Source organism: Brachyistius frenatus, unplaced genomic scaffold, assembly GCF_029030835.1.
Source record: "Brachyistius frenatus isolate BFR_SWC_R1_liver_20210118 unplaced genomic scaffold, ASM2903083v1 Contig_95, whole genome shotgun sequence".
NCBI lineage: Eukaryota > Metazoa > Chordata > Actinopteri > Embiotocidae > Brachyistius > Brachyistius frenatus.
The window spans coordinates 1,553,366-1,573,673 of NW_027210694.1; the positions used below are offsets into that span (position 1 = coordinate 1,553,366).

General features: G+C 40.2%; 2 protein-coding genes and 1 long non-coding RNA gene across 3 annotated transcripts; 2 read left to right on the forward strand and 1 right to left on the reverse strand.

Annotated features, from left to right (window-relative positions):
• Positions 1-166: 166 nt before the first annotated feature.
• ptpn22 (protein tyrosine phosphatase non-receptor type 22) lies at positions 167-12,002 on the reverse strand. The gene is made up of 26 exons (XM_069710880.1): positions 11,701-12,002; positions 10,165-10,273; positions 9,505-9,581; positions 9,294-9,389; positions 9,140-9,178; positions 8,947-9,018; positions 8,642-8,701; positions 8,298-8,440; positions 6,352-6,418; positions 6,166-6,243; positions 5,932-6,018; positions 4,925-5,477; positions 4,741-4,827; positions 3,780-3,854; positions 3,437-3,508; positions 3,201-3,337; positions 2,719-2,746; positions 2,466-2,564; positions 2,205-2,273; positions 1,989-2,122; positions 1,777-1,804; positions 1,290-1,352; positions 899-1,002; positions 784-814; positions 610-693; positions 167-520 (listed from the first exon to the last, which is right to left on the reverse strand). Exons 1-26 carry the CDS (start codon positions 11,800-11,802, stop codon positions 459-461), a joined length of 2,556 nt encoding a protein of 851 aa, XP_069566981.1. The 5' UTR covers positions 11,803-12,002; the 3' UTR covers positions 167-458.
• Positions 5,037-17,198, forward strand: LOC138628135 (uncharacterized). The gene is made up of 3 exons (XR_011311445.1): positions 5,037-5,164; positions 16,560-16,713; positions 16,883-17,198. It is a non-coding gene; the product is annotated as an uncharacterized lncRNA (long non-coding RNA).
• Positions 13,697-16,290, forward strand: LOC138628139 (high affinity immunoglobulin alpha and immunoglobulin mu Fc receptor). The gene is made up of 4 exons (XM_069710979.1): positions 13,697-13,733; positions 14,443-14,811; positions 14,899-15,216; positions 16,280-16,290. Exons 1-4 carry the CDS (start codon positions 13,697-13,699, stop codon positions 16,288-16,290), a joined length of 735 nt encoding a protein of 244 aa, XP_069567080.1.
• Positions 17,199-20,308: the final 3,110 nt, after the last annotated feature.

Below are 20,308 nucleotides of genomic sequence, written 5' to 3' on the forward strand. Positions count from 1 at the left end.
AGCTTGACTATTTTACACCCGTTTTCTTATTTTATGCTGCAAGCTGGAACGCACACACACACACACACACACACACTAAATATGCTCTTCGCACACTGAGCTCAACAGCACTGCTTTGAGCATTAAAAGAAGTGTTAAACTTCTCACTTCTGGAATAACTATTCTAAAATCTGACACTCCTAATCATTCAAGTCACTGGTCGGAGCGGCTGTCCATCTTGTTTCACGAGGCTCCGTTTAATAATTAAAATCAAACTTAATTCATAAATTGTTCAAAAAGCATCAGAGCAGGTTAAAAGGCACTTCCTGGTTTTTCTCTGTTGGGGGAGCTACTGAGCTGATGCTGCTTCAGGTTTACTTTGTATGATTTTCTGCTGGGAAACTGGTGATAAGCCCACATCTGTCCAAGTCCTTCAGCATCATGAGAAGAATTGTGATGTTTAGAGACAGTTGACTGCCTCAGAACCAGCTCTCTGGATAAGTCCTGGGTCCTTTTGGCTTCCCGAAACGGATCCCAAATCCTGTGGAATGGAAGGTAAAAAAAAAATGGTGTCATAAATATGGTACATATCACTGTATCATACAGTGTATTATTAATATGTGGGCCTACCAAATTTGAACACTGAAGATATGGCACCGTTTGACTGAGGTGCTGCTCCAGGTTGAGTGGAAGGTGGTGGAGTTGAAGTTTTAGCTGAGGATACGGTTGTTAGGCACATCAGTCAGACTTTTTCTCCAGACATGAGCGCATTCATTAACAAAAATCAAAATAAGCATTACTTACGCTTTTGTTTGTTTCTAAAAAATTTCAGACTCTGGGAAAAAAATGACACAAAAAAAACCAAATTTAACCAGCTTTACTTATTTTATGTAACTTTGAACCAGATGTGCTGTTTTACCCTCGTTCGAGATATGCCCTTCTCGTTGCTTTTGTCTGATTGGTTTCCTGATCTCTCAGTGTTGAAGGAGGTCCGGCGGTTCACATCAAGCTCTTCCACTTGTGCTGATTAACACAGAAATGAAAGGATTTGCGGTCATTTTTAATGCCTTGGTGATGACCCGTTTCTAATGCAACGTGCCTGTCACTTCGAGGGTTTGTAAGCAACAATAATTACGTATATTATGAAGCCACAAGTGGACGCCTTCGATGTGCGATGCATGTGTCTTGACATACTGTAATTCATGTAAGGCGGTTATATTGATCAGAAGAAGTAGATGTGTATTTTTCTACCAGTATGTGAGAGAGGCTTCTGTGCGTGTTTAGGGACTTTAATGTCTAAACTAACTCACCACTTCCTCCTCCAGCTACGACCACAGGAAGTGGAGCGAGCTGCTGAACTGCAGTGAGGGGCTCTGCAGTAGAAACACAATGATAAACTACCTCTCAGTACAGACAAGGTCATTTAGATTATTCATTAACATCACAACTCTTGCATTTTACCAAGCAAGCTTTTATAGCTTGCTTTTGGGAAAAAAAAAAATAATGTGATAAATTGGTGGATTATGGTCAATAGATGAATTTGATTTCTGACATTACAGGACATGTCTGGTGATAGTGTATATTTTTTGTCAATAAATCCCATTTAAGACGTGCACTGAACTGATCCTGCTAACAAGTCTGTGTAACAAAAGCCTCGATGCCTCAGACCCCCACAGTCGTCCAGAAACTATTGAAAACTCACATAAGAGCCCACTCAAATTGCTTAAATGTGTCCTTTCACTGCAAGGTGAAAAAAAAAACCTTAAAAGCAGAAGTAGGAAGAGTGAAACAACGTACCTTGCCTTGAACTTTTAGCTCGAACACTCTGGAGGCAAAACATTGGAAAGCAAAACTGTTTAACATCCTAAGAAATGAAAATGTATGGCTTGTCATGTTAATCACTGAAGCAGCACCGAGGGGTTTAGATGAAGGGCGAGTCTGTGAGTGTGTCTCTTTTGCGTGCTGTCTGTTTTCGTGACAACATGCTCGACCTGTTGGGGTGCCATTACCTTGCTCCGGCTCATGACAACATCAAGGAAGCTGTTGGGCTGAGAGGTGCCGTCCCACTCAGACGACATGCCTACCTTCGGTGGGGGCAGTGTTGTTTTTACTGTTTGTGGGCAAAGGGGGGATTTCTCCTGAACTGAAAAGAGCAGATTCAAACAAAATGGTACTTTAGACATCAAGTGCTGCAGTACAAAATAAAGAGTTGTTGATCTACTCACTTTTTTCTGTGGTGAGGATGAAGGATTCTGGGGTTCTGTCTGGAAGAGGAGGTGTCAGACTGTCCTGAGCTGCACAATTGAATGTAATCAACAGCAATTTTGCATTAGTAAACCTAACTGGGTTTGTGCTTGTATGATTTTATACATTTGTGGACATTATTTTGAAAGAAGACAGAAAATGCTCGCGGATTCCCTTTTAAAACCCCTCAAAGCAAACATCAAAGCTCGATCCTATTTCATGATTCAACCCGGTGAGCTCACTTTGAGAAGGCGGCGGAGGAGTCGGTGGGTCCGGAGGTGGACTGTAAAGCTGGAAGTTTGAAGTCGTTTTTGATGCAAGATCGAGACGTGTTACTGGTGCTAGAGATATCACAAGAAAAAAAAAAAGATAGCTCTACTATTGAAATGATCAAACACGCACAAAATGTCATAGTAACCGAAATGTAGAAACATAAATTTGAAGACAGTATTATAAATTGCTATTTGCCAGTTTTAAATATTTTTTATATCTTACCTGTGAAGGTCATTTTTGCTTTTAGACTCTACGAGAAATAAAAAAATATGTTGCTGTTATGTAACTACTATCATATCAGAAAACAGTACGTATATAAATGTCGGGTTATCCTCGCCGAGGTTAAATCTAACATTTGAGGTACTATTTTATAATTACAGGGGCTTGAACGTTCGTAAAAAAAAAAAAAATCCTTTCATTTTATTTAAGTGAAATGTAAAAGTACAAATTCTTCTCTTCCATTTCTACTTCGTAAAAATAAAAACTAGCCAGAAAAAAATTGTCCACACACAAGACCAGATGTGGTCAAGTTGGTACTTCAGAGCTATTTTAAGTGTAATTTCAAGAAATCGGATGAATACAGGCCCAGCTGATGACTTTGCACAAAGTATGTGAATTTGCACCGTGTATATAAATGAGCTCATGAACATGCAAATCACCAACAGGAAGTCGCACATCTGCCAGTGAAGATAATTCATTCTTACCTTACTTCTCACAAAGGTTTTCGTCTCATTGTGACACGTAGAGGCAGCTGGTTTTGAGTGACCGGACCATTCTGAAGACTTTCCTATCATGTTCAGGTTCACTGCCGGCTTGACCTCTAGCTTCTGCTCCACAGGAGCTGAAAGACAACAGGAATTAATTTCATATAAGAATCAAATCATTTCCAATTTGTAGTTTCTTTATTGCTCAATTGTTTAGGTTTCAAATATTTAATTACCTTGATCAAGAGCCCACTCAAACGATTCTGGGGTTCTCTCCGGAAGCGGGGGGACGGGTGAGGGGGTACTCCCTTGGAATATGAAATATATGTCGTAGTTTACTATTGAGCTTATACTTTGTGTTGGCAGCATTTCAACATATCTTTAATGTAAAAGATTAAAGAGATATTTGCTATTTGTAGAATGACTCCACCATTGACGAAATAATAGCAGACATTTAATGCATTTGGGGGAGAAAAAAAACTGGAATTTGTTATACATACATGTGGCACTAATAAAAAAGAAAATAAAAAGCACCATTAAGCATATTTAACGGTTTCAAGTCCACTTCAATTGTCTTACCTCTCAGTTCCCTGACAGCCTCAGCAGCAGCATTGGGTGGAATAACTAATAACCTTTCACATGGATCCGAGAGCGCTGAATGGTAAAATCACAACATGTTGTGAGTTCAAAGATATATCATAGGAAGATCAAGATATATGTACTTTCTTTGAGGTATTCAGAACAATCAGAAAATAATTATTATTAATAATAATAAGACATTTGTGTAATAAATTGGCTATAATATGGAAGATGGCCTGGACTGCAACTTTAGAAAATATGGTAAATGCCAGGTGGGGTGAGACCACCAGCTGCGGGGGAAAAAGTTGTGTGGGAAAAAAAATACACCTGCAGCCACTGGTTGCGGCCCAACTACATATTGAAACAGCCCATCTGAATGGGGGTGACGAGGTCCCAACAAAGCGACGTACGTTTACAGTAAGACAGTGACAGGACGTGCTGGCATCGTCACTCCCCCCCCCCCCCACCCCCCCACACCACTTTAAATGGTTCCGTCCAATTATCAGGACAACTAATCGAAAATACTAAACGATACAGGGACCCAAAAAAACACATAAAGTTAACGGATAACAGTAACAGTCCACCAAATGGAGAGCCGGAGGAAAGAGTCTGGACGCCGGCGGATGCCAGTGGAGAGCAGCGGCAAGAAGAGGAGGCTGCTGCCGGCCAGAAGAGGAGGCTGCTGCCGGCCAGGACCAGCGACACGACAAAAAAACAACAACCCGCAGGTGAGACTGCACGTACTGACGGTGTTAACCGAGCTGGACCGGAAGATCTGAAACCGCCAACTTTCTTAAATTATGTCTTATGCCTGATATTTGCGGTGTGTTTGTTTGAGAAATATAGGGGGGGGAGCTGGTCCAAACGAAAATTGCCTTGGCCTAGTTTTTGTTCTCAGTTCCAGTCTGTAATAAGCAGAGGCCGATGGGTCCTGTTGTGGATTTCAGTAATGGTCACTAACCTGCATCCTCAACAAGCACATAGGACTCTGGGGTTCGTGTAGGTAGTGGAGGAGGCGCTTCCTCATCAGCATGAACTTTAGCAGCACCTTACAAAATACACAAGAATTTCATTCAGCTGCTTCTGCTATCTGTGTTGTTTATCTTGAGAGCACAGATATGACCTTTTTTTTTTTTTTTTTTTACCTGTGGCAGGAGAGTTAAACTCCAGAGTTTCGTCATTCAGAAAAAATGTGGGTGCGTTGAAGATTGGGCTGAGCGTCCACTCTTCGGTGGCTTCGCAGGGGTCCACGGCTGACTCCCTTGATGAAGGGGTGCTCGAAGGAGTGTCAAAGTAGGGGTCCTCCACCATCTGACGGATGGTGGCTGCCACAGCTGGCGGTGGAGGAGGAGGAGGAGGAAGAAGAAGAGGAGGGTTCAGTGATGGTATGTCATCACTCTCCTTTATCCTCTCCGCATCCGAAGGGGCTGTTTGGGTTGTGTGCATCAGTTTAGGCGAGGCCCTGGGCCCCTCATTCAGGTCCTGAGCGGTGGCCCGAGCCGCAGGAGGGGTCCGGGCTGGGCGCCATTGTGGCTGGTCCATCTGCATGTCCTCGGTGCTGAAGTCGATGAGATTTTTTGAAGCGGAAGGCAAAGAAGTGTGGCACTGTGGGAAAACATCCATCTCCTTATCAAGCACGTACTGGGGCAGCAAATCAAACTCCTCGCTTTCAGTGGTGGCAGACGGCACCGTTGTCACCTGGCCAGTGTAAAGAGGGGTGTATGTGAGTATGGGATTTGCTCAATGAAGGCAATTTCCACATGCATAATGCTGGAAAAATATACATTTTGGCTGATTTGATTCATGTTCAGTGTCATTCAGTATTATACACAAAGTACATTTAATGTTGAACAAATCCCTACTTTGTTGATAAGTGTTTGGCTTCAAGTACAGCAGCAGCGTTACCGTCACTGGCTTCATAGTTTGCTTTTGAATCACCTCGTCTGCTGTTGATAATTTTCCACTCTGATCACGCGAACGCATTCTATAATAATTTGACTGAAACCACAAGAAAGTCGGCCACAGCTGCTGCCTGTGCTCTGCAGAGCGTGATGGTTATATTTTTCCGTCAGTGTTGATGAAGCACTAGTGCGTGTTTGACTGTTTCTGTCTCGTCTGGCTCATTCACAAAGGCGTGTTCCTCGCTGCTCACCTCATTTTGGCAGGTCTGTGCATCAGCGGACTGCAAATATGTCTGAAACAGTAACTTGATGGTTCTGTACACCAGCTGATATTGTTCCTGCAGTTAAGCAACAAAAAAACCTGTTAGGTGACACGGCCCCGGGGCATGACGCACAAAAAAACGGTAGTCATCAAAAACGTCTTTGACAGAAGGAGAAAATTACATTAACAATCGCTTTGTTTAAAAACAACGAAATGCATGTACCTTGGTTTGAACCACGGAAGGCCTCTGCGTTCTCATGTCTTGAACTAAATCGTAGATACTGAAATCTGGAGTGATCATCTACGAACAAGCACAGAGAAAGTACAATGCAGCTCGGATATTTTACTGAAAAAGAAATGCGTCGTAAGAAAAATAATGTGCGCGAAGCGATCGGGCGGAATATCTCACATGTTTCTTAAGGCGGTTCCAAGTGTAATCAATGACACACAGGGCTCCTGTTCTTCCACAACCAGCACTGCAATCACAGCAGCAAAAATTTACATTCCAACCATTCAGCTTATCTTCAGCACGGACACTTCAATACAATTACTCGTACAATTTACCCGCCTTAAAAAGGCTCAAAATATTAGGAAAAATCAGAAGTGGGGTGACTCTCTGGTATGTAGGTTTGATCGACCACTAACTCAACAAGCCATCTGACATATTACCCCTCAAAAAGTTGTAGGCATGTCATGGTGTGGTATGTAGTCATACTGCATTTAAAAAAAAAAAGAAGCATTTTTATAGTTCCTTAATGTGTACAGTATAGTTAGTCATCTCGAAACTATAAAATACATTTTCAGGTAACAGATACCAAACCAAAATAAAAAAAATATTTAGGTTAGGTTAGGTAGTTACTTTATTAATCCCCGAGGGGATATATATATATATTTTTTAATTTATTTTTTTAAATAATTTTTTTTACTTCACCCTACTTTCCAAAAACATACAATTCCTCAACAGTATCTTAACAGCTAAGTCTGTGCATCGTCCCTGTTTGCAAAAGCAATTGTTTTTTTTTAAATTTTACTAAACAAAGTGTTGTGTGATTCCCAGTTAAAAATCAATATTGTTTAGATGGTGCTTCAACAGTCTCACCACTGAGCTAGTCTTACACTCCAGTAAACCTCCTGTGGGTGCCGTCCCTCATACCCTATCATTGCTTTTATTATTATTTAAATTGTGCTATTCTGCGCTCATGCACAGAAAGATATATATATACACTTTTTGTGAGAATCGTGACTTGCATCAGTCTAGACAGCAAACTGTGTGTATGTGCGTGTGTTATATACAAGAAGTAAATGCAGATCTTAAATCGGCCACAGAGCAAGTGCTTAGAGGAAATGCCCACACATACACTTTAAAGCCTTGTTGGCTGTCTGCCTACGCACATTTCCTGTCTTGTGGAAACAGAGGAGCTTCCAAACCTCTAAGGCCTAATGGGGGGGTACATGTACAATCTGCCCACAAGCAACGGACTCCCTTAGTTACTCGAAAATCAAAACCAAAAGTGTGATTTTTCTGTGATCTCTGATTGCTTTTAGGTCTTCACACATAGGAACAAAAATAGACATTTTATAAACAAAATATAGATACAGTTTATGTTTTACACCCTTTATATACAATTTCATTGAAATGTCTAAAGAATTAAAGATTAATGAACTCCAACGCATGATTCTGATTTTTCATATGAAAGTGGAGGATATAGTCTGACTTTTGTTATATTTTGTAATAATATTGTCTTAATAATATTGTCTTAGTGACCAAATCAAGCTTTTTGCCCTAACTGAACCTGTTTTGTAAGAATTGCTCTGTTTAAAAATCTGTCTTTGTTTCTGCCTCAGTAACTGTTGTCTCAATTTGTCTTCAAATAGTTATCTGTCATCCGGCTTGTAATATGCACTGTTGCACAGTGTAGGACTGTTTCTGTTGTCAGGAGCTACAGATAAACAATTCTAAGTCGTCTGCATAGCTATAAAAAAAAAAAAAAGTCCCCACCATTTTGTGCGTCTTTAATTTGGGCCAAGTGGGAACCTGTACAGTGACAGTAAGAATGGGCCAAGTATGGAGCCCTGCGGAACCCCATACGGGATAAAATACGTAGTGGAAATATGTTTACGAACACTGACAGAAAATTGCCTCCCAGTTAGACAACTGTGAAACAGAGTTTCTGACCACCAGCAGTGCTATTTTATTTGTTCAAAAACTTATTTTGAGGATGAAAATGCACTCAACACACTTGTTAAAACTCAAGCATATAAATTATGCATTATGGTGAGAAACAGTGTAAACATAACATTTGTAAGAACCCCGCATGGTACCTTACAAAACCCAGTTGGATCTGAATGCCTGACCTGCAGTGGATGCAGATAGGGGTGTCATCATGGTCCTGATAGGAGCGCATCTCAAGCAACATATCCAGAATGGGAGGGATGGAGTCTGGCACACCGTGATCTGGCCAGTTGACATAGTGCAGCTGTTTCAAAATTCGGCTACGCTGGAAGAAATCAAAGAATTTCAGACGGTTACAAGGCAAGCATTTTTTCAGAGAACATTTATAAACAAGTGTTTTTAAGACATCAACAACTGCCTTTGGGTTTTGTAGCGGTCAACAAAACATCGGCTGATAATCTCTTGCTTGTCTCAGTAGATTTTCTCTGACAGTTATTCTCAAAATGAGGATGTAAACACTACTTACGTCGTGATAAGTCAACCTTAACGTCCTTGTCAGATAGTCTCCTTTATTTTCTTCAGAATCCTGTAAAAACAAACAAAAATAAAACACATTAATCTTTAAGCTGTGTATTATTGTTGCTGCTTAAAATTATTATTTTTGTTTGTTTGTTTTCATTGTATTGGTGATGGTATAACCCAGTGTTGTAAGACACAGATCTTTTGTATAGATAAGGTGCAGTTAAAATGTAAGCAAACAGTATGGTTTAAAAGCAGTTCTCCAAACCTGTCAAAGTAGGAAGTGTGTCTGAGAATAAAAAAAACACTCACACAGTAAACTCTAAAAGGCTCACAAACAAATGGCTCTTCTTCATTTTTTGGCCAGTACAGCTCACACTTTTTCTAAGAAAAAAAGAAGGGAGTTTTTCCACATTTTAAACGTCACACAAAGACAACGAAATTGCCCTCCAATCTACACATCAAACCAACGCCGTGACCGCCTGTACATTTTGAGCAGCATTACCTTTCCCATCTCGAATTCTCGACAGGCCATCACAACAACCTAGAGTCAAACAGGACAAAACGAGATGTCGGTTTATGAAGCCAAATTAAAAGCAACAGCAGGACTATTAAGAAAAACACTTTGTTGTGTCCGCTGACGACAGGGCGGGCCGTACCTTTACGTCGTACTCCCAAAGCATCCTGAAGAAGTCCACCACCGTGTGAGGCAGAGGACCTTGAGTAGCGATGTACGCCCTTGAACCCGACTCCCCCTGTACACAAAGCACAGCTTACTGTCCACAGGCAGTAAAAAAAAAAAAAAATGCTGCTCATGCAAATTGCGCGATTTTTAAAGGTGTTCGTCTTACGAGGACGCCGTCAGTTTACCTTGATGAAACTGGCGTTGATGTAGTCCGTGTCATTTTTGGATGTGGTGAGAGTCAGCTTCACTCTGCTGTGGTCAACTGAAAGGAGAGGGATACGTAGTTACAGCGTGCAGCTCGGAGGTCGTCGATTGCTCTGCGATATTTCACTACCGTGTGGCAAAATGAAGAGTCAGAATAAAAGAGGGATGAAAATGCAATAAGATGATAGTATTTTTTTTTTTTTTTTTTTACATTTTTCATGATACAACAGATATTCCACATCGTCCAGTGACGTTGAACATAAGAAGCTTTAGCTTTATTGCAAAAGAAATGTGTTGCTCAAATTAGTCAGATCAAACAAATGCAATCTTTCAATATAATAAGTCAGTTATCACATTTTGTAAGTCATCAGTACGACATTGTAGGTTATCGTACACAAAAAAAAAAAGAAATCATTTGTGGACATTATTTTCTCCACAATGTTAATACATTAACGTCATGCGACCCATATTACTGTAATCACATGATCCATTTATGTTTACTTTCACTATTAATGCTTCGAGGGAGGGAGGAGGGGGGATGCAACTAAAACAACTCATAGTTTCTCAGTGGTATCTGGCATTGTTTAATGTGCTATAACTAAAAACAATTTTTTTACAAATCTGCATCGTGCTCAGCTTACAGGGGACAATGTCCTTGTATCGGTTCTTCTTGATGTTTTCCTGCTTTTCGGCTCTCTTGGTGGGGTAGATCTTCTCAGTGCGGTACCTTATTGACAGACATTTCAGCCTCTGAAAGACAACGAAATATATTTAGACTCACCGCATAGCATTTGTCCGCAGCGGTTTTTTGTCACTGTGAATGTCAGGGGCCTTTTTTTTTTCGTCGCTGTATATCACATGTTTTTCACACTGGTTCTCCTCTGCTGATAAACGCAGCTACTTTTACAATGTGCCGGCGTCTTTCCCGAATTATGCATCTTGAGTTCTTATTTAGTAGCGATGCTTTATTACATTGTGTAATATTGGAAGTTTTTCATATGTACCTCTGTCGTCAGTGACTTGTTTTCTCCCATTGTTTGGTTTCTGTTTTAATTCATGCCGTTATGATTTTTGTATTCTCACTGACAAAAGTCATAAACCGTCAGTATCCCAACCTGTTTTCTCTGACAGATCCATGATAGTTCGGTGTTTTTGTAGTTAGTCAGTCTCAAAGAAAGGTCAGGAAAAAAAAATTAAAAAGAAAAAAATGGGCAAATGGCAAGAAAATGGCATGTGACCGATTACGCAATAGTCACACACGGTCAATTTTTGCATGATTCAACCCCAGATGAAGAGTTAATGACTCATGTTAGTTTGAACTGACACGATGGCTCACAGACAGAGGATTTCCATCCTGAAGTTTCTGGGCGGAAGGTCTGACACTCATGGTAAACTCATGGCACGTCCCTGCTTACAGAACTTGTTAAGACACTGGTCTTTTTGTTCAGAGGCCAGTTCTCGCAGTTCCAAAGAGTCCGTTAAAGGCCCTGCAGACCATCTGCGCTTCTAAAACTACAGAGTGCTTTTTGTCCTCGAAGGAAGTGATGCAATAGACCCCTTCCTCTGGACTGGTTTTGGTGGTAGCAGTGTGACAGCAGAGGGGCTGCATGCACAGCACACGGTGCTGTCCTTATCCTCTGGCATGTCACTCATCACCATGGCAGCAACCCAAAGATGATGTCATCCTAAGTCTCAACACTATTTAGAGAGACTTTGTGTGTGTGTGTGTGTGTGTGTGTGTGTGTGTGTGTGTGTGTGTGTGTGTGTGTGTGTGTGTGTGTGTGTGTGTGTGTGTGTGTGTGTACATGTGCTTGTCTCGTCCTTGTTTAGTTAATGGTTACATAGCATTTACAGATGAGTCTTCCTCATTGATGTGTCCCCTGTGAAAAGCATCAGTGCAAAGAGGAAGCATAGAAATGCCATTAGAACAATTAATACAGGAGTAGCATGTTACTTCCCTGAACATTGTGTCTTCTGTGAAAATGTAGATGTGTTGCTGACAACGGACTTTCATTTTCATTATTCTTACCGTCAAATCCGTCCAGTGTAACAACTTTTACATTACTGATCGCATGGTAGTGAAAATCCCTAGGAACAAATACAGTAAGATTTCTACGCGGAGACTTTATACTACTCAAAGCAGCTCTTCAACAAGACGATCATTACACTTGACTCACTGTGAACTCCCCTGCAATGCCATTCGATGCCTCCTCGTCCGCAGCCTCCTGCCTCTCCAGCTGAGCCAGGAAGCTCCTCAGTATCCAGGCCTGCTGCTCCATGGCTGGCTGTACACTGCCTGCGATAGGACACCTTTCACAGGCATGTCAGGACACAAAGGTCCCGGTCCACAGGTCATGGAGTAAGGTACCCAAAGGCTTGAGTTCAGGGCTGTGGCACTTCTGTCGCTGCTGCAGAGAGCACTTCTCTATTGCAACTCTTGCATTGAGGAACTATGTTGAGAGAACGTATGAACTGTCTTAGAAGGGAAGCAAGAGTAAGCTAACAGGTTTTGTGGTCAGATTAAAAAAAAAAAAAAAATTGCCGCGCCCCCTGGGTGTCTCTCTCTGGGTCCTAAAGTCACCCGGGTGTTTGATCGCATAAAAGAGTTTGCAGAGGGAACGGGAGGGAAACACCCACAGAAAGAGTGGGCCCCACATTTATGCATATAAACAGTCACAAACAGCTGATCCTACCCAGTGTCAGAGTGCAGCGGAGGCAGTCTAGCTAGTTGGACAACATTCAGGACACACAAGAGGAGTGGAGGAGGGATAAGTGCAGTGATGGAGGCAGAGGGAGAAGGAGTGGTGAAGAGAGAGGCTGTCTGACAATCCTGAAAAGCCTGAAACACAGCCTCAGTTAGCAGTCATCTACTCGGCTCTTAATTCACCTCTTTTATGTCCACGAGAGCCATTTTTTTCCCCCCATCGGATGAAACAGTATACGAAACATAGTGATTTTTATGTAAAACTCAAATTGAATCAACATACTGGGATTTGTTCAAGCTGTCTGGGTTTTAATTTCACCAAGGCTTTAAAAGCAGTGGGAGGAGCTCTGTTTTAATGGAACCATGGGGACTATGTCAGCCACGCAAGACTTCCCTTTATTATATATAGCAAAAAGCATATGTATGAAATTAATGAAACCTCTACATTACTCACTGAAGACACTGAGATGCTGCTCATGTGTGAGGGAATAGCTTTTTCTGCTTCAATTGCAATTAAAATAACGTGTTTGGTCAGATGTGACACATTGAAGATATGCGATTTAACGTTCAACAAGTGTTATGGACAGCATCAGTAGCGTGGCGACATCTAGTGGCTTTGTGGTGAACTAACAAGGACAATTTGTTCAGTGGTTTGAAGGAGCCATCAGTGGATAATATTAAGTCATATGTCTTAATTAAGACAATCAGACAGTCCTAGTGACTGAAATGACGGTCTCAGACAGGGCAGAAAATGAAGCAAAAGGCAAAAATGCCCCTAAAAACTGTGAATGACAGGAACCCCCCCCCTCCCCCCGCCCACCCTTCCATTTTGATTTCCGTCTCGAACACACGCTCAAACACGCTCAAACAAACAGCTCTTTTGTTCACACTACAAGTCCTGCACCTAAAAGCGATGAAGCTTTTCATTTATATGATAACTTTTGAATTTAAAGCTAAGGGCTAAATAAGAGTGCAGAACATGCATTGCATTAAGTAATGCTTTTCATTTGCTCCTCCGGGCACGAGTTGGTGATTAGTCTGTGCATTTTAATCAGGGAATCATTTCACATTAAAAACGGCAATTTCATGCACCAATTAAGATACTGTTTATAAAGTGTGGCCAACATTTTTGTAAAAGCCTCAAGTTTTTAAGACAGTCAACATATTTGTCCAATTTCCTACACTGGTCTCAGAGCAATCGCAGAAGAAATCCAACTACAGTGTGTTGCCAGGTGTTAGACGCAGTTTCCCAAAACAAAGAATCTATATATTTCAACTGGCTTACATATTGAATCAACCTGACATACGTGTGGTTTATTTGTACATTATGTCATGTCTGTGTAACGGCCGTAGCAACATACAGGAGAGTTGTTGAACTGACAGTCTACCTGCAGGAAGCAACAATCACCACAGTCCATCTCCACAGCTTCCTGTGTTGAACAATTGTGTCAATTTCACTTTGCATCAAGATGAAGCCACTGTGTCTGCTTCTTTTTCTTCTTCATGGTGAGTGAGCTTTGAATTACAACTTCTGTTAATAATCATAACCATCTTTGTGTTTATTATGAATATTTAACAAATTTGTATTTCTTTTGGACATTTCAAATATTATGTCTATTTAAGGAGGCAGTTTATTGCAAAAATCTATTTCGGTTACATAAAGTTGAATGGTCACTTGGTAACTACATGACTAATTAAAATCATTTATGACTGGAAAATAAATACAGCTGAACTTAAATCTTATGTTTACGTATGCAACAGTCCTCAGTCAGTGTCCCACATTTGAACATAAAAATACTTTTGCAATTTAAAAAAAAATATCTCTGAAATCATTCTTTGTATATGAAAAATTTAATTTAACAGTGAAAGTGTATTAGCAAACATTTTAACATTTTGATATGCGTAACACGGAAATATTTGTTCTATATGTAAAAAATGTTTACATGCAGAGGAAGTATTTGCAGATGTAAATGTCCTTATTCACATTAAATATGTCACAAGAACTTAAGCCTAACATCTGCATGTGGGTTGTACCCCTGACTCAAATGCTCTTTACATTTTTATTTACATTTATGCACGATGCCTATTGTTGTTTGGGGGTAAACTATGAAATTAAATCAGTTCAAATTAATTAAAAGTTAAATATGCGGATGGCTAACCTGAAATATAAACAAATTCTTCTGATTGTCGTGCCTATGTTTCACTTGTCTTTCAGCAAGTCTTCAACTGCAGTGTGATAAAAAAAAGGTCAAGTCACACATTGGAGGTGAATTCATTCTTGTCTGCAACTATGACACAAAACGGTTCTTGTTCAGTAAAAAGTACTGGTGCCGAGGGGACAGAACCACCTGCGAGATCTTGGTGGATTCGGAAGGTGCTGCCAACACTAAATACACACGCAGGTCTCGTGTTGTAGATGAAAGAAGGCAAGGGCTGCTCGTGGAAGTCACAAATCTCCAATTAGATGACACTGGACTGTACTGGGTCGGGATTGACAAAATATATGCAGACATCATGTTTTCAGTTAATGTGGTTGTGACTAAAGGTAGGAATAAAACTTTTGTTGATTATCTTGGAAAAATGTGTAATCCCAATATCATTAACATACATGAGCTGCATTTGGACATTTATTCCGTTCTGAATTCGCATGTTACGTGCTTCTTTGTGCCAGTTCCGGTATCAAAACCCACAGTTTGGCCCTTGAGCTCTCTGGGGGGAAGGCCAACGTGTTGGGGGAAGCCAGTGACCATGCGCTGTGGCGGTGCAAAGGGCACTGGCGTTCAATACGCCTGGTATCAGCGCACTCCCCAGAAGGACTTCCTGTTAAAGTCCTCCTCAGACCTGTGGCTGAACTGTGTCACGGTGGAAAGCGGCGGCCGGTATTACTGCAATGCCAGTAATGACATGAGCAGTGAGGAGAGTGACATCCTCTCTGTGCAGGTTCTCATGCACGCAGACAGCAGCTGTATCTATGTTATAGATATTCAGGGTAAGGACAGATGTGACGTTATATTAAATATCAATGCAGGAATGGGTAAATCCCTCTATGAGGCCTGTGTTTATAATATCTTACTGATACTTTCCAAATGCTTCCTAACACAATGAATCACAAAAAGTGCAGAATCGTTAACGACAAAATTTACCGTGATTTTAAATGTATTATCATAAAGCACTAATACAACAAGCATATATAGTATTTTATGGCATTATTACACCTCACAAGATGAAATCCCGCGGTTTCATAATTGCTATTGTTTCATCCATTATGCATGAAAGTTCTGCTTTCTGCTACCACAGAGGATGATGAAGGGGTCGTGGCTTTTCCTAATGCCTGTGTGACAGCTCACTCTGACCAAGTCCTTTAGGGTTAATTGATATAGCGGGTGCTTATACCTTTGGTAAGGTTTGTGTCATTATGAGTGGTTGTTGCTCCAAGAGAACATTTGTGTACAGTTATAAAGGTCACGGCTGAACAAAAACAACTGGGCTTTATGCTTCTCATTTGGCTGTGGAAAGATCGATACGATGGACAAAAGTAAACACGAAGGGAAACCGTGAGATGTTTTTTTTGTAATGGACCGACACTCATATCATTTTGCAAGTCTTCAAAAATGTTCCAGTGACTGCAAATTTCCGAGGCAGTTTTTTTATTATTTGAATATGGCCTTTGCTCTGTTTCCTCTGTGCCAACACAGTTCTGACACTTTTTCCATCAAAATCTTACTAAGAACAAACATAATGTATCATTGTACTTGCGTGACCCGTTACTCCCTTTCTTCTCTTGGAAAAAAAAAAGCTCTTATGAGGGCATGTTAGAGAGCCTTACTGTAATCACAACCACATGTATTAGATGCAGAAAAAGACCTTATAACCTTGTGCAGATTGTAAATGAATGATGACCAATACACCTAATTGTTATGAATTTTCTTTTATAGTTTTTGTTTTTTGTATGCAGTATACTGTGTATGCACTACATTAAAATCCTTGTATTTTGTAATTTAGACTTTGGCGAATCCTTGTGGTCATATTTAACAAAGGCACCCTTTACCCAGATCCAACCTGAGACACACAACTGCACCAGGTTCACTTGAATTGTCTCATTTTGCTACAAACAAAACTCATGCTATCAGTATTATATTTGAGACATAAAAATGATAAACTCTAACAAAACTCCTTAAAGGTGCTACAAGTAAGAATTGAATATAAACATGGGTTTTTGTGTGGGTTTGCTTTGTTTTTAGGCTGTTGTGAAATTCTTATTGCACCAGGTAATAAGTTAATAAAAGAATACCATTGTAATGTCTAATTTTTTTTTTTTCCCCCAATCGTCAGGCCAACCCAATTATGACTGTGCTGACAGAATGAGAACGACCACAGCCGTAACTCCGCCTCCAACCACCTGCCAAGCTACCACTGAAATCCACCCTAACACGAGAAACAATACTCTTCAAATCAATTACATCTATCCTCATTTTCTTTTCTGCCAGTGAGACTACCCGCCTTTTTTTTTTTTTTATATTTTATTTAATTTTAATTTTTTTTTTTACTTATTCTGAGGGAAGTGACATCAAAGGCTAAAATTACATTAGATCTCTTTAAATGGCTCCAAAAAGTGTTTGTTGGCTGAAAACTTATCTCATCTTTTGGTTTTTTAGGACGTGGGCCGGCGTGCCGCTCTGGTACTCGTTGCTGCGTTGGAGTTGTTTTGCATCCTTACTGATAATTATCTGCATTGCTATTAGATTTACCAAAACAAGACACACAAAACGTGCAACGAGGAAGATGAAGAAGAAGAAGAAGAAGAAGAAGAAGAAGAAGAAGGTTAAATCCAGTCAAAGTCCTCATTTTTCTTTGTAACTTCTATTTTACAATGCAAATTAACCTGAAGTTACCAGTCTAAGTGACACAGCTTTTATGACTTTATGGTTTACCAAAGTTCTTTGATAACACTTTGTGAATACACTGAGTCAGAATGTACTGAAATCTTTAAAATACCAGGTGGCCATAAATCAATATTTATGGCCACCTGGTATTTTAAAGATTTCAGTTTACAATTGTCAAATGTCAAATGTCATCCCAGATCCTTGCTTGCTTTACAAGGCTTTGCATAATCACAAGAGGGGAACGTTCTTTTCGCCACATACTCGGCCAAATGTATTATTGTATTTATAATATACTGACATGAGGTAGCTTTGATGAAGTGAAGCAACAATAAAACCTTTTAAAATACCAGCTGGGGACGATGACCATAAATACTGAGTAAGATAGAAACCACGTGACGCTGTGTGACAATCGCTAATTTGTCACAATGTGTCACATGATAAAAGTCACTTATTCATTCAAATACAGCAAGTCTGATTGTTTATTTCCATTCCCAACTTCTGTGTAAACGCCTCATAAAACAATATAAAACAGGAAGTGTGTTTAAGGCCCTGGACTTTTCACAGTGGACAGCTAAACCCACAGATCCCGACCGAAAACAAAACTGCTTTCATCTCCATGTTCAAACAGGACGGTTTGAGTCTGCTCAATGTTATGAGGAGTGATTCATGCCTATGTGCTGTAAAACAAGGATCGGTAGCACAGAATATGAAGAAATGCAAATATCACACTCGCCTATGTGGAAACTGTTCTTATGGCATGGAAATATGTTGTCTGATTTGGTTTGATTAAGATTCCAGGAGTTGGCAGAAGAATATGTTCAGCAGCACCAGAAACGAACTGAAATAAAACCCGTCAAAAGCTAGAAAGCGGAGATATTTTCCTTTTCAGTTGTGATGTACCAGAACAGCAGTGAAGCTGAGCCATTCAGAAATCACTCGTACTTAATTGTAGAAATTGTGGGTTTGTCAGACTTTATCAGATTTTGTGTCAAAAAACAAACAAAAACACAACCAAACAATCCTGTTTTTTTCTTTATTACATGTTTAGATCTGAAATAAATGAGGTAATTACCCATTGCCTTTTCCACGCTACATTTTTTTTATACTATTCTATTTTGGTAGATTTTTCATCGGGTCGGGGGTAGGAGAACAATGATACAGTAATATTTCCACATGAAGACAATTAACTTGTGAGTCAGCGGGACGTTGGCTTCCTCATAGCGACCCACTCTGGGTTGGGTTCATTAGATCATTTCCTATGAATGCCTTTTTTGTCACGGTTACTGTTGAAATGATGGCAACTTGTGAACAGCGATAAGAATGCAGTATATACAAAAGAGGACAAGGTCTGTCTGGAAAACTTTAAGAAACGCCTTTACTGTAAAAATGTCACAACGCTGATACCCTTTCTTTTCTTTTTTTTTTTTTTTTTTAACTCCAAAGTAATTGTGTGTTTTCTCTGGTTTTCTAAAAGCAGGTTAAAGGTCTAAGGCAAGGGTGTCAAACATACGGCTCATGACTTTGCTAAGTGTGAAAATTACAGAAAAACATAAAGTGCATTTCTATGAGAATATGGAGGTTTATGAGTACAAACGTTTTGTAATTTTTTTTTTTTTTTAATCGATCCAGTAATTGCTGCAAAAACAGCGTAAATGCGACGTCTGCTCCGGAGGCAGAAGCGCTCGCTGCTAGGGAATCTGCAGAGGAGAGCCCCGGGCAGATAAACAGTGGGCTGAGGTCTTGAGTTTTTGGTCTTTAGGTAGGTAGGTAGGTAGGTATATACTTTATTAATCCCCGAGGGGAAATTTTTTCGCCACAGCAGCATACATACAGGAGCAATAATAGAAACAATAGAATAAAAATAATAATAGAATAGAATAATATAATAGAAAAGCAATAAAATAAAAAATATAAAATGCACAGTACATACAGTATATATACAGTACATTAAATATCTATATATATTATATACAACAAACCAATAAACACAGTCAACATATATATATATATATTTATGTTTCTAGTTTATTGTAGAAAGACCTTAAAACAGGGTTTTAAATCATCCAAAAACCTTCACCAATGATTTAAACATAGAGAAATATTGTCGTTATGTATGCGTTATTATGCTATGATTTTACTGGTCTGGCCCACTTGAGATCAAAGTGGGCAGTATGTGGCCCCTTGACTAAAATGAGTTTGACACCCCTGGTCTAAGGCTCTACTGACCCTACAGCTGTAGGGAGGGGTGAATACAGCTGCGCCTATTAACTTCATCAACTGCATTGTAATATGACAATATGCTGCACGTAAAATACTTTTCTTGATGTGGCATTTCTTCTTGTGTCATCTGTTCAGAGAACAAGTTGGAGAATAAAGTCCTTTACGGGTACGAGAGGTTACGTCACGGTTTGGCCACGCCCACATCCTACAAAAAGTCGGGGGAGACAAAAACCAGAAATCAGAAACCGTCAGTCAACAGTCCGGTAACGAAGCTGCGACTGTTGTGATTACTAACTTGTTGGGGGGGGAATTGGGTAAGTTGAAAGTCTATCCTCTTGCTTTAACAAACCGCAAATTTAACCGAAAACGAGATAGGCGTGTCCGCCTCGCGTCGGCTAACGAGTAGCGAGCTAACGATTAGCCAGCTAAACCCAGTCTGGTGCGATTTAGTGAATCGATTCGCGGCGAAAACCCGCAGACGTTCATCCGAGGACGGTTCACCGTCTCTCCGCCAAAAAAAAAAACAACAACCCCAGGGATCTAACGGGTAACTTCGGCACAGGTCCCATTTAAATCCGAAGTTGTTTTAGCGTTGTTTTACGCCTTTATTACTGCGGCGCGTCCCGTGGCCCGCCCGCGGGCTGTTTTTTTTTTTTTTTTTTTTCCTGCGTCACCTTCACGTTTAAGGACTGGAAATTAAAAAACAAATGACTTGCGTTGACATCTTTGTAGTTATGTGTGTTTTTTTTTTAACGTGTGCCGAATTTAAACAGGTGAAGCAATCGTGACATTTCAGTTGTTCCGTAACTCGATTTGTAGGCGAGTCGGCCCTCGTTGTTAGCTCTCTAAAAACACACGTTTTTTGAGTGGACTTTTGTATGCTGTTTTTTGTTGTTGTTGTTGTTGTTGTTTTTGCTGTAAAAAAAAAAAAATCAGACAAAGACCCTAACAACGTCAGTGGATAAGATTGCTAACGAC